The sequence below is a fragment of the Diplotaxodon limnothrissa genome, linkage group LG14 (assembly GCF_057381915.1).
Source record: "Diplotaxodon limnothrissa isolate DT_005_m linkage group LG14, D_limnothrissa_male_GT1.1, whole genome shotgun sequence".
In the NCBI taxonomy this organism is placed as follows: domain Eukaryota; kingdom Metazoa; phylum Chordata; class Actinopteri; order Cichliformes; family Cichlidae; genus Diplotaxodon; species Diplotaxodon limnothrissa.
This window is the reverse complement of record NC_140609.1, coordinates 7,952,505-7,964,401: the sequence shown is the minus strand read 5'-3', so window position 1 is coordinate 7,964,401 and position 11,897 is coordinate 7,952,505. Positions and strand designations below refer to the sequence as shown.

General features: G+C 40.1%; 1 protein-coding gene across 2 annotated transcripts in view; it reads left to right on the top strand.

The window, feature by feature from the left end:
- Positions 1-10,332: 10,332 nt before the first annotated feature.
- acsl3a (acyl-CoA synthetase long chain family member 3a) overlaps positions 10,333-11,897 on the top strand; it is a 31,039-nt gene continuing 29,474 nt past the window's right edge. For both annotated transcript variants that reach the window (XM_085370261.1, XM_085370260.1), the window contains exon 1: positions 10,333-10,838. In XM_085370261.1, the coding sequence (XP_085226387.1) occupies positions 10,464-10,838 (375 nt within the window). In that variant the 5' untranslated portion in view covers positions 10,333-10,463. The remainder of the gene's footprint in view (positions 10,839-11,897) is intronic.

The following is an 11,897-nucleotide window of genomic DNA, read 5'->3' as shown; positions in this document are numbered from 1 at the left end:
CAGGGTGGGGTGGGGGTGGGATTCTGGAGTCTATCCCAGCTACCACAGGGAGCAGGCAGGGTATACCCTGGACAGGTCCAGGACCAATGAACCTAACCTCAATAATTGCATGTCTTTGGACCTGGGAGGAAGCTGTGGAGTACCCGGAGAGAACTGAAGCAAACACATGATCATATATTTGCTGCTTGCAAACATATTCAGTCTGTTTCTAATCAAATCAACAGAGTACACATTCCAATGATACTTTCAAAAGCAATCTAAGTTGGATGACCTATTTTCAAGTCTAAGAATGATTCAGAATGAAAGATTACAGTTCTCCATATAGAAATGTCCACTCTAAAGCGTTTAAGCGTCGACTCTTTAGTCATCAAACCTGATTCGATTTTGGGACGAACATTGTTCAAAGTAAGTAAAGAATAACTTGTTGCAAAGTAGATATGATGAGAAACATGTACAATGTTGTTTCAGTCTCTTTTTCAGTGTCCTAATCACATAAAGTCAGTCAATTTTACTTTATGTGATTAAAATCGCATTATTCAGTACAGACATAACAATCGCACTGCCATACACCTGGACAAAAAGCAAATAGGTAATAGAGTTGATTTTCAGTTTTCGGATTCATACCTGAAGTTAAAGTATTTATTGTTTTATCTGTTCCCTGTTATCTTGCTATGCTTCAACCACAGCAGCAGAAAGAGACAGGTTTTTGTCTGATCGTAGAGAATGATCGTTGCTCTCTTAGTGGAATTGTTGCACGGAGGATGTAACATCTATGCAAAGCACTGAGATCTGTCGCTTGGTCAGGATTAAGCCCTCTCTTAGCTTCCAGGTTAGCAAAAGTGTCACTGGAGATATTCAAATACATCCCTCCACAGATGTTGATGAATTCTACAAAAATAAAAAACAGGTTGTTAAAAACACTTGAACTTCACAACTCATTATATGAAATATCGTAGTATACAGTACAATGAAATGTCAGATTAGCATTGTGTGTCATATCACAGGCAAGTTTAGACCCTTTAATAATAGTAAAAGCTTTAAAAAATATATTATTTTCTGGAATAGTCTATCTTTTTCTAACTTATCTATTGACGACAGTACAGGATAGAATGAAAACAGGTTTTAAGTCCAGTGTTGTTGTTGATGCCATGATGTTACAGTGCGCTCACACAGAGGGAGGTTTGTCATTAATAGGCTCAATAAGACTTTCATTGTTGTGATAAAAAAGAAGATGCAGAGATTTAAAGCACACTTTAACTGAAACATTAAAAAACTTCAAATTGTTCTGATGATGCCAGGTTAAAACCTTACTGTTTAACAGTGTGTACTGTTAAACAGTAAGGTTACAGTAAAGGGATGAGTGTGAAGAAACAGTAAGGTCTGAAGTGTTACCCAGAGGTTGATTTTAAACCGCTGTCTGTGTGGTTTTACACATAAAAATAACTACGTTTATACGAACACTATTTTGCATGAGCTAATGATTATATACATTAAACAAACACCCAGGCAGGAATCTCCCACCACCGAGGAGCTCGACACCGCGCGTTGTCATGGCGACAAGCATCCCATCTTAAATTTGTCTATAAAGGTGAATTCGGGCTTCGCGCACTGGTTTGTGTGCGGGTGTCGTGCTCGTGACGTCTTGCTCTTTTGTGACCGTCAGTAACCCATGCGGTCATGTCGAGCCTTCCTTCCATGTCGGCCGGCCCCTAGCACGCGCCACCTCCGCGAGTCCAATCATAACTCAAAGAATGCCCACCCTCTCCCTCCCAACCCGCCATCCAAGTCGTCCTCGTACAACAACACAGCGCGCGTGTCACTTCCGGACCGGGCAGCGCACAGCATCAGCAGGCAGAGTGAGAGCCGATGGATGAACATATGAACGGAGCCGTCACAGACAGAGCCTGAGCACAGACACGCTGAAGACGTGCCAGCGATAAACTAACAGAAACATTTACCGGTAAGTTTCCTCGTCGTTTTGTGACGAGCACACAGGATGCTGTGGCACCGTCAAGCTACACTAAAAAATGAAGATCTACTCTGAAAGTAAGAAACTTTATGCGTCTAAAAACAAAAACAGGTCTAAGAGGTTTATTAAATGATGTTGAATGTCACATGTTCTAAATATTTGGGAGCTAACTTAGAGGCCTGCCAAATAAAAGAGCCAGTGACTGGGGGGATTTTATGTACTAAGTATTTTAAATAGCAGTTTTGCTATTAGCTTTCTGACTTGTTTCGTTGCAGGTAAAGATAAATAATGCCCATAATTATTGTTTTTATTGTTTTTTATTTTATTTTTCTTCTTAAATGAAATGTGGGCATTACCTCCCATGTTGTAAAGTGTTTTACTTTAGAATTTGAAACCGGAAGTGTAACTGACGGTAACTGGTTTGTGTTGAATGTTGCAGCTGGAACATCTGTGGCTCACTGCTGAGCCCACTGAACTGATAAAGTCATTGAAATTACACAACATGTTACATGTCTTTGGCCTCACTCTTAAGCCTTAACAAGGAATGATTTATGCCCCTTAAAATAATTTTGTAACATTTCTTCATGAGCTAATATAGGTCAGCTTATTACAGTCTTAATTTTTTTTGATGTGGAAACTTTTATAAATGTCCCTTTTCCATCTCTCCTTTGGTATTCACATTTACCCAATTACGAAAAGCAGACAAGTGGAGCACATTTTAAAAGAACATTTGTTGTACTCAAAGGCCCAGAGCGGAAAGTGTGTCAACCTCACCGCAATCCTTGCTCTAACACGTACAATCCTAACCTGCTGGCTGCTTTTAGTTTCTATTTACACAGCTGACGGGAACTTGCCTGTGGTGGCAGTTATCAAATGATGCAGGTCCTTTAGAGTGCTCCTGTACCTAGAGACAGAGACGCTGTTGTCTTGCAGAGGATGGTCCGATGTGATCAGCAAACCCACACACACACACACACACACACACACACACACACACACACACACACACACACACACGCACTCCTTCCTGCAAGCCAAGACACTAGTCTACTTCACTGTGCTGTTATAAAACACATCTGAAGCTGGGTATGGAGGGGAAACAAGGATTTTTATTTAAATTTACTGTGATTTTTCTGCTTAACTGTGAACACCCTCTAAGCTCATATCGGAGAAAGAAATAAGTTGTTGATTGGCATGCATGCCAGTAGTTTGTGTCACCACAGAAGCAGAGTAAAGCTGCAGTCTGATCCGCATAATCCAAGCAATTGTGTTTTGTGCTTTCACTCTTGTTGAAATCACACTTCATTGGTTTTGATTGTGTCATTATTTTAAATCTGGGCCCTCAAACCAAACACAAACATACGAACGAACCTCATATCCTATTTCTTTTTACACACACACACACACACACACACACACACACACACACACACACACACACACACACACACACAACCCCGTTCAGCTAGCTTAGTGTGGACCTTCATTGACATGATGGTTTCCCTAGCCCCTTTACCATTAAAAATGAATGCCTAACCCTAACCCTTACCCTAAACCTAACCATAACCTAATTGTAACCCTGACACTAAAACCACATTTTGAGCCTCAAAAAGGCCTTCAAACTTGTGAGTGTGTCCTCACAAGTGACTGTTGGTTCTCACAAGTATAGTAGAATGCAGATTTCGGTCCTCACAAAGATAGCTAGACAGGAACACACACACACAGAGTGTGACCCTCTAGCCTTGAGGTGCCCCATTTCAGAGTCGATTGACCCACACAGCAAACGGCTCAAGGATTATATTTGCTAACCCTGACCCCGATTGTTTCCGTTCGGTGCATTGTTTCGCCACAATGTCCTTGTTAAAGTTTCTGCAAGGTTTCGAGACCGCCTGCTTAGCTGAGTGGGTGTAAGCACTGTGACGTGTGCACACAAAAGACCCCATTCACGCCATCTCCTGAGGAAGCAAAGATTCCCTCACACACACAGGCGCACACACAGGCGCACACACATGCCGGCTCACCCCACCACTACGTAGACCGTACCACTATATTACTCAATTAATCCAGTGATTAACTCAGTGAGTGGAGACTGCCTGCAAATCTCTTGCTGTTGCATAAAGCTAACTATTCAGTAACCATTAGTCTACATGTTATGTATACCCATTCTTGAATGCAGGCGATTAGAGCCAGCCTTGTTATTGGTTGCAGTTTTGCAGTTTAGACTCTTGATCCTTCTTTTTCTTTGCAAAGACATAGTGCAGCTGGTGTGTAAATCAGGCTGCATGTGGTTGTGAAAAGCCTCTTCTAAACCATCAGTAGGTCAGGATGCTGTCTTATGGTCAGCAAATGGCTATTTAGGGCAGTTAGTGATGTAGAACCAGGACCATCAATCTTTTATTTATGCTAACTTGAGTATATTTAATGTAGCCAAGTGAAATCTGACCTTCATAATATGAGTTATGAAGCCTATAAGCACATAGGTTTGGGGTGCAACTTGGTACTTTTTAAACTGCCTTATTTTTTCCAACATTTTTTAGCCTGTATGTGTCCATGAAGATATCTTACGTTCAATTTTGAGGGCTGAAAAATTGAATTACATTTTATTTATGTACCGCCAAATCACAGCAACAGTTGCCTCGACACATTTGGGCAGTGCGAAACATGCAGGTGGGCAAGTGGCTGGACCTAAACAAGTTTCAGCATTTCAAAGGTCAATTTCTTAGCTACATTTTGATACAAGGCTCATCCTCATCCTTCTGTGTCAAAATAAAATTTGTATCGTCTAATGTTTTTAATGGCTTCATTTAATACGCTAAAGCTATCGTATAAAAAATTAACTGATTCTGAAGGCGTCAAGTGGAACTCACTGGTTTTTTTGGAAAGGTAGTGAAGTTATCAGGTCCCTTCTCTGCCCTTGCGCAAACTAACTAATGGTACCTGGTAACACACACAACCACTGTTAAGTTTTAAATATTGTTCAAGATGCAACAATGCTGGACATTGTGTGTTTTTTAGAATTCAAAATGGGAGTATTACTCCTCTGTAAAGGTTCGTGAGGGTCTGCAAATGCAGGATGCAGAGGGACGTTAAATCGCAAAAGATGAACCTTTAATAGCTGAGATAGACAAAGTCCAAAGGGCTTCAAAACCACAGCAGGATTCTAAAAAACAGAGAGCAAAAGAGGAACAAGTAAAGAGCAAATGGAGAACTGATAAGGAGAGAAGCAATACTGTTTAAACAGAGGTGAAAATGATCAGGCACAGGGGAATCTTATGAGCGCTACGCAGATGTCCACAAAGAAGCAAGGAAAATCTGTATAAACAAACAGAGACTTTTTTAACCCCTCCCCCCATCACCCCCCCCCCCCCCCAAAAAAAAAAAACAACAAAAAAAAAAACCAGGAAGGACAGTGCTGTAAAATAGTATTACCCTTTCACGATTAATTTTTTTATTTTTTTTATAATTTTCACACATACGTGTTTCAGACAGTAGAAAAAAAAGCAGAAATGTGAGAACAAACAACAGCTATGAAACATGCTTTCTAGGGCATAGTATGCAAACTTTCATGGTCACACTCTCACAATTTCTTTCCTCTACTGACACTGTGTGTGAGAGAGAGAGAAGGTGTTGTGATATTTTGATACCATGGTAGCATTTGCTGAGTATTGTTTGCAATGCCCTTTGTTTCAACCTCATCTCCTTTTGCCGTGAAACTAGATACTAAGGTTGGAGGGAAAACACCAACAAATCACTCTTTTACCTATCACTCCCTTGCAGAAGATGTTTATGTGAAGACCATCTGGTTTTTGTGTCAGAACTCAGGATGTAGAAGACTTCTGTGTAAAATTTATAGGTCTTGTGAGTGCATTTTTATTGCCCTTGCTGAACAAAGGATTCCAACTGTCAGGACACCACCCCACCCAGTGGGCAGGGTCTGAACTGAAACTTGTTGTCTGCCTATAAAAAACTGCTGCACAAAGAATAAACTTTGAGTTAGTTTGGAATGACAATTTAGAACAGTCTCCGCGTCTTTTTGTTCTTCCAAACTGCTCCCGGTACTCCGGCCGGTACCGTAATTAACCGTTGATCATGCTTGAGAATATTTTAATTTTGTTATAGGTTAAAGGATGAACTCTGATGATAAAAGCCCACGCCTCAGAGAAACCCGGAATGGAGTTTCTGTCAGAAGGGAAGAGATAAGCCAACAAGAAAAGCTTCCCAACAAATATTTATTGCTCCTATTTTAGTGACGGAAAGATGCCAACTGACCTCAAAGTCCTGACCAAAGCCAAAGCAGCTGAACTCTGATACTAACTAGAGCTATGAAGTTTAAAAGATGTCACTGTTTGTTTAGCAGTAAGGGATCTCTAAAGACATGACGGGGGGACATTGTGTTTTCTGGAGTAAAATTCAGTATGTCTGGGTCTATCCTGCTAAACTTTCTCAATTTTTTTTTAAATCTCTCTGTTAAATGTTCTCAATTTTTAAAAAATCCACTACAATAAAAGCACTGTATCATTAGAACTAAACTAAATTAAAACACAAATCACTGGGCCTTTAACCTATGCCATGGTATGAAATGTGTCAAAGTGAAGGACAGAGTCACTGAGTTCAGAAGAAAAACAGATTTTAACTTTATTGCTTAATGGAAGTCAGGAGTCATTTTTAACTCATTCACTGCCATTGACGTCTATAGACGTCAATTGAAAAACTTACGTTGACTGCCATTGACGTCTATAGACGTCAATTACGTTTTTCAATGGGAGGGGCTAGAATACAACCTCGGGCAGCTTGTCAGTGAATTTTATTTTTTCATATATTTGTAAATAAATTGTTTTGATAAAACATAACCTTTCTCAGTGTTATTTCTGTTTTATAGAAGTGAAAAACTATTTTATATGTTAGAGGTGTCACAAAGCAAGAAATATTAGTGTCAAAGGCACTTTTCTGCTTGAAATGTATTTTTCACAAAAAGCTCGTTTTCTCCCTTTTTTTGGTCAAAACAGGCATTTTTGGTGGAACCCACCTCTCTTCTACAGCTGATTACTAAAGAATGGAAAATGGTAGAAACAAGCTTTTTTTTGGATGAAAGAAGAGAGTCTGTTCTTCATTTTGGTAGGTTCAGCGTTTATATGATCATAACACACAGTTTTCTGTGGCTCTTCAAAAATGAGTAAAAATGCTCAAAAACCCTGGCAGTGGGGAGTTACCTGATTTGAAAATGGATGGCAGTGAATGAGTTAACAACTAGCAGAAGATAGTGGAAATTATTTGATATTTTACAGGAGATCTAAGCCATCTGTTCCTCATTGACACTGAGCAGCAGTGGAAGAAGTTGTAGTCTGCCAGCACCATGCCTTCCTGAATCTTTTTCCTCTTGTTTAATAGATTGTTTAGCACAGTGCCGCTCATCCATTGTCTTTATTTCCTTGAGCTCCACTTTGAGCAAAAGAAAAATGACAAATGGGACAGTGGGGCCAACAAACGAACACTGAAGAGTGATGGGGTAAAACTTGTGTTCCACCAGGGAACAGTTTTGGTAAGCTTTAGCATCCTGTGATGAAGCAGGGCGTCCTTGCTGGGTAACGAGACACCAGGAAGAACCACAGAGCTGCAGAGAAAGGAGTCCATGTCCCACAGGGAACAGATGGTGGTCTGGGAGAGCAGTGCTGGTAAAATCTTTGATTTATTTATGAGTCTCAAAGGGACACTCGTGGGATGAGTGTGTACAGGAGGAAGGTGGGCACAGTGTGTGTGTTTTTCAGCGGGCAATTTTGTTTGAGAGGTGGGGGAACAATGTGAAGCGGCAAGATGAGCCTCTTCCTCCTATGAATAATAAATTACTGCTGCTAAAACGGACTGTTGTAGAGTGTGAATGTGCGCACATACACACACAAGCTGTTTTGACAGACGGTGTTATTTTAGCTGCACAGCTGCAAAGACGGCCGATGGCCTGAATAGAAACATCAATATACATTATGGTTATTTGTCATAGTAGTGCCCATAAATAACACCTTAAGAACCTTATTAACCCAGAAACTAAGAGAATAACAAATAATACATAATATAGCACAGAGCTGAGTAGCGAAAACAGCTTATCAAAAAGAGTTAACTAGCCTAAAACCAAAGAGGGGGCTGATTCTCTGATCGCATAGTCTATGGTTGCAGTCTATGAAAATAGCTCACTTAAACTGTTGTACTTTACTGATAGGTTTATAGTCTCCATCACTAGTTTAATGCCTTGGTAAATATAACATCATGCTCATATTGTATCAACAAGTGGTTAAGTGGTTGCCAGTAGTGATGACAGTTTTAAGATAAGCATTTTTCCAGCTCAGTCACCACACCTAACAGCCAGATCGTCATATTATTCGGCTGTTGGGTGTGGGTATCCTAGTAATCCACAGTAATCGTGATCTGGTGTCTGTGGTGTCTCAGAGTCAATGAGACATTCTTCTACAGCTTGGCATGACATTTAATTTACTTGAATCACTGTAATTATTAACTCATTCACTGCCAGGGTTTTTGAGCATTTTTACTCATTTTTGAAGAGCCACAGAAAACTGTGTGTTATGATCATATAAACGCTGAACCTACCAATATGAAGAACAGACTCTCTTCTTTCATCCAAAAAAAAAGCTTGTTTCTACCATTTTCCATTCTTTAGTAATCAGCTGTAGAAGAGAGGTGGGTTCCACCAAAAATGCCTGTTTTGACCAAAAAAAGGGAGAAAACGAGCTTTTTGTGAAAAATACATTTCAAGCAGTCTGATATTCACTGACAAGCTGCCCGAGGTTGTATTCTAGCCCCTCCCATTGAAAAACGTAATTGACGTCTATAGACGTCAATGGCAGTGAATGAGTTAATAGAGGTGAAGACATTTTAAATGTTTGGTTATACTGGGAACTAGTTTTATTTACCAGTCCTGTTTTCTCACCCCAAATTTGAAATCATTGTTTCTCTTGACAAAAGAAACTGTTTAACGTGACTCATCCTCAACATTCTGTACTAAAATCAGTCAGTGCAGTCCTAATGCTGTGCCTCTTGGATGGCAAATTTACATTTAGTTTTCTGTATATAGAGTCATGGTAAACATTAAAGTAAGCTCTCTTTAAATTCTGAGGTTTTGTGTATCAGGACATGAAAAAAAAATCTGGTCTTAAACTCAGATGAATGAAAACACGTCCTCATTTCTTCTACAACTACATGCTTTCAGATAATTTAAAAAATCCCATTGATGGGATAGTGTAAGATTTCAGTCAACGTAGGCTTTTTAAATTGCAAAATAATCTCAACTCAAAATTCACTTAATGTTTTGCTTTTTCCTTCATGGTGTGAAATAAACATTCATGCTGAGCCTATTATTTTTTAGTTCATTGACCAGGTTCTGTATCTATCTTGAAAATTAGATATTGGCACTTTACACTAACTGGTACCTATTGGTAAGGCGCTTTTATATTGACATGATAATGTTGCCTAATTGCCTTCATGGGTTATAGGGAACTACACTTACCAGGAAGTCTGTAAGATAACCTTAACGCTAATCTCTGTTCAGGACTCTGGATAGCTCCCAAACTCATCTTCTGTAGGTTACAGTCTCCGTCACCAAGTGCATACCTGTTCTGTGTGTGTGTCTGAAGAAACTAGGGATGAGGTGAAATTTCAAAGATACGCACACACAATACAGCCACCTTTTACCCAGTGAAGTAGATGTGAGGTAGTCCCTCTACGCAAACCTCATCACATTCTCTCTAAATTTTACATCATGGAGTTTAACGGGTGGATTCTTGAGCTATAGCTTGTTCCCTGTTCTTATCTGCTCCTGACTTGGCTATCTCCTTCTGTCGAGTTGCTTGAATCCTGTCACACAGCCCACATGTAGACTTTCAGAAACCTCACAGTTAGTGTAGTTTATGTCTGTTATAGCTGACCTTTTTACTTTTTTCACTTCTTCCTACGTGTCCCCATCCTTTTTGATTTGTTTCTCCTTATATTTCCTCTCTGGTCTCCTTCCTCACCCCTTCATCTGTCTGTGTTGTTTTGCTGTTTTCGACACTAACAGTGACTGACATTGACTGATGTGCTCTCTTCTTTGGCGTGAGTGCACCGGACACAGGAGTTGCAGGGTGGGGAAGGAACATTTGAGTAAGAGAGTCGGTGTGTAACACCATCTCTTGCCAATAACATAATAACAAGCTTCTGCTTTACTATCAGCGAGAACATGTGAGACAGTGCTTTGTTTCAGTTTCAGAATGAATCTCTTGGAAAACCACAGGAGTGTTGTAGACACAAGCATAATTTTGAAACTAGTTTAAAAATTTCCTCTAATGCCATGTTGTGGATATTTTTTAGGAGTATTGCAGAGCTGTGGGCATTGCATTAGCAGAAAGGGAGAATTGAGAAGGCAACAGAAGAAACAAGGGAGCAACTGAACCAGCACGAGCAGGCACTTCTTCCCCGCTCTCTTCTCTCTGCTTGTCACAGCTTTGCCAAGATGAAGCTGAAAGAGGACCTGAACCCCATGCTGCTGCTCCTCTTCCACCTCATGGTGTGGATCTACACCGTCATCACCTTTCTGCCTTCCTACCTCCTTAGCTGGGTGTCCAGACCTGACGGGAATTTCTACGGCTCAGAGGAGGAGAGAGCCAAGAGAGCCAAAGCTCGTTCGGTCCTGGGACAACCAGAGGGACCATACCGAGCAGTGAGCTCCATGAAGAAGCTGGTCACATCTCTACATCCGGGAGTGGACACACTGGATAAGATGTTCGAGTACGCAGCCATGAGGTTTCCCCACAGAGACTGCCTTGGGACAAGAGAGGTGATTAGCGAGGAAGATGAGCGACAAAGCAACGGGAAGGTGTTCAAGAAGGTAAAAAATGATATGGAAGTGAGGAAGTAAATGTTGTGTTGTAGTAGCAGTGTAGCTAAAAAGGGGCTATCCAACATTCTATTACAGGTACTTAAAGGACTACACACTTTTATCTGTCCCTTAAGTATGCAGCTGCAAACAGCATTTAAATTTAAGAAGTATGTCTGCTTACAAATGGGGTAATAGAAATAGCATAAGAAGGTGCACAGAGAGTGATATTAGAAGTGGCACGGAAACTGAAAGACTCACTATGCAGTTGCAAGTTGTGGGGTTGGAAGTTGCATCTAGAGCCGGGAGAATGGTGGAAAAAGGAAGGATTGCATTCGTTGAATCATACAAAGCTGCTCTAGAGTTCAAGAATAAAAATATTGATTTTGAAATAAGTAAAATGGGTACAATTTCAGGATTTGTCAGGAAATATCTTATGAAAGGTACCGTATATATAAAACACAAGTTTTATATATATCCAACGGATGAATATTTACCATTTTTATTAATTTCTTTCCCATGTGGGATAACATAGAAGATACTAAATTGCAACCCATAAACACCCTTGTGTGTAGCTCCATGTAGGAAAATTGCATCGACAGTGGTTCAGTTATAATTCATATTTTCATAATGACTGTGGTATGGATCTGTGAACTGCATTAACACCCAGCGTGCAAACCTCATTTAAAGCTTGTTTAAACAAGCTTTGCCTCATTTCTTTATCTAGTGTGAGTTATGTTAGCAACGTGCCTGTTAAAGCATAGCATTGAAATACATGGCACCTTTTCTTTAAATCTAACAGGCCCAGCTCTCAGCCCCCAACCTCACATTAAAAAAAAACATCTTTTATGTATTTAGGATGAATACCTGAAAACCAGCTACGCAGTGTAGCTTTTAATAAAAGTTACTCACTCTAGACTAAAAAGAGCTTTTGCTGTGAACTATTTTCATCTGCAGATTACTGTTTATTATTGAAGGATCCTGTTATTCAAGTGCAATGCTGTGCAACACTGTGGCTCAGTCGTGTATTTGTAAGACAATAGTTTTAGAGAGTTATTACTCAATGTGTGG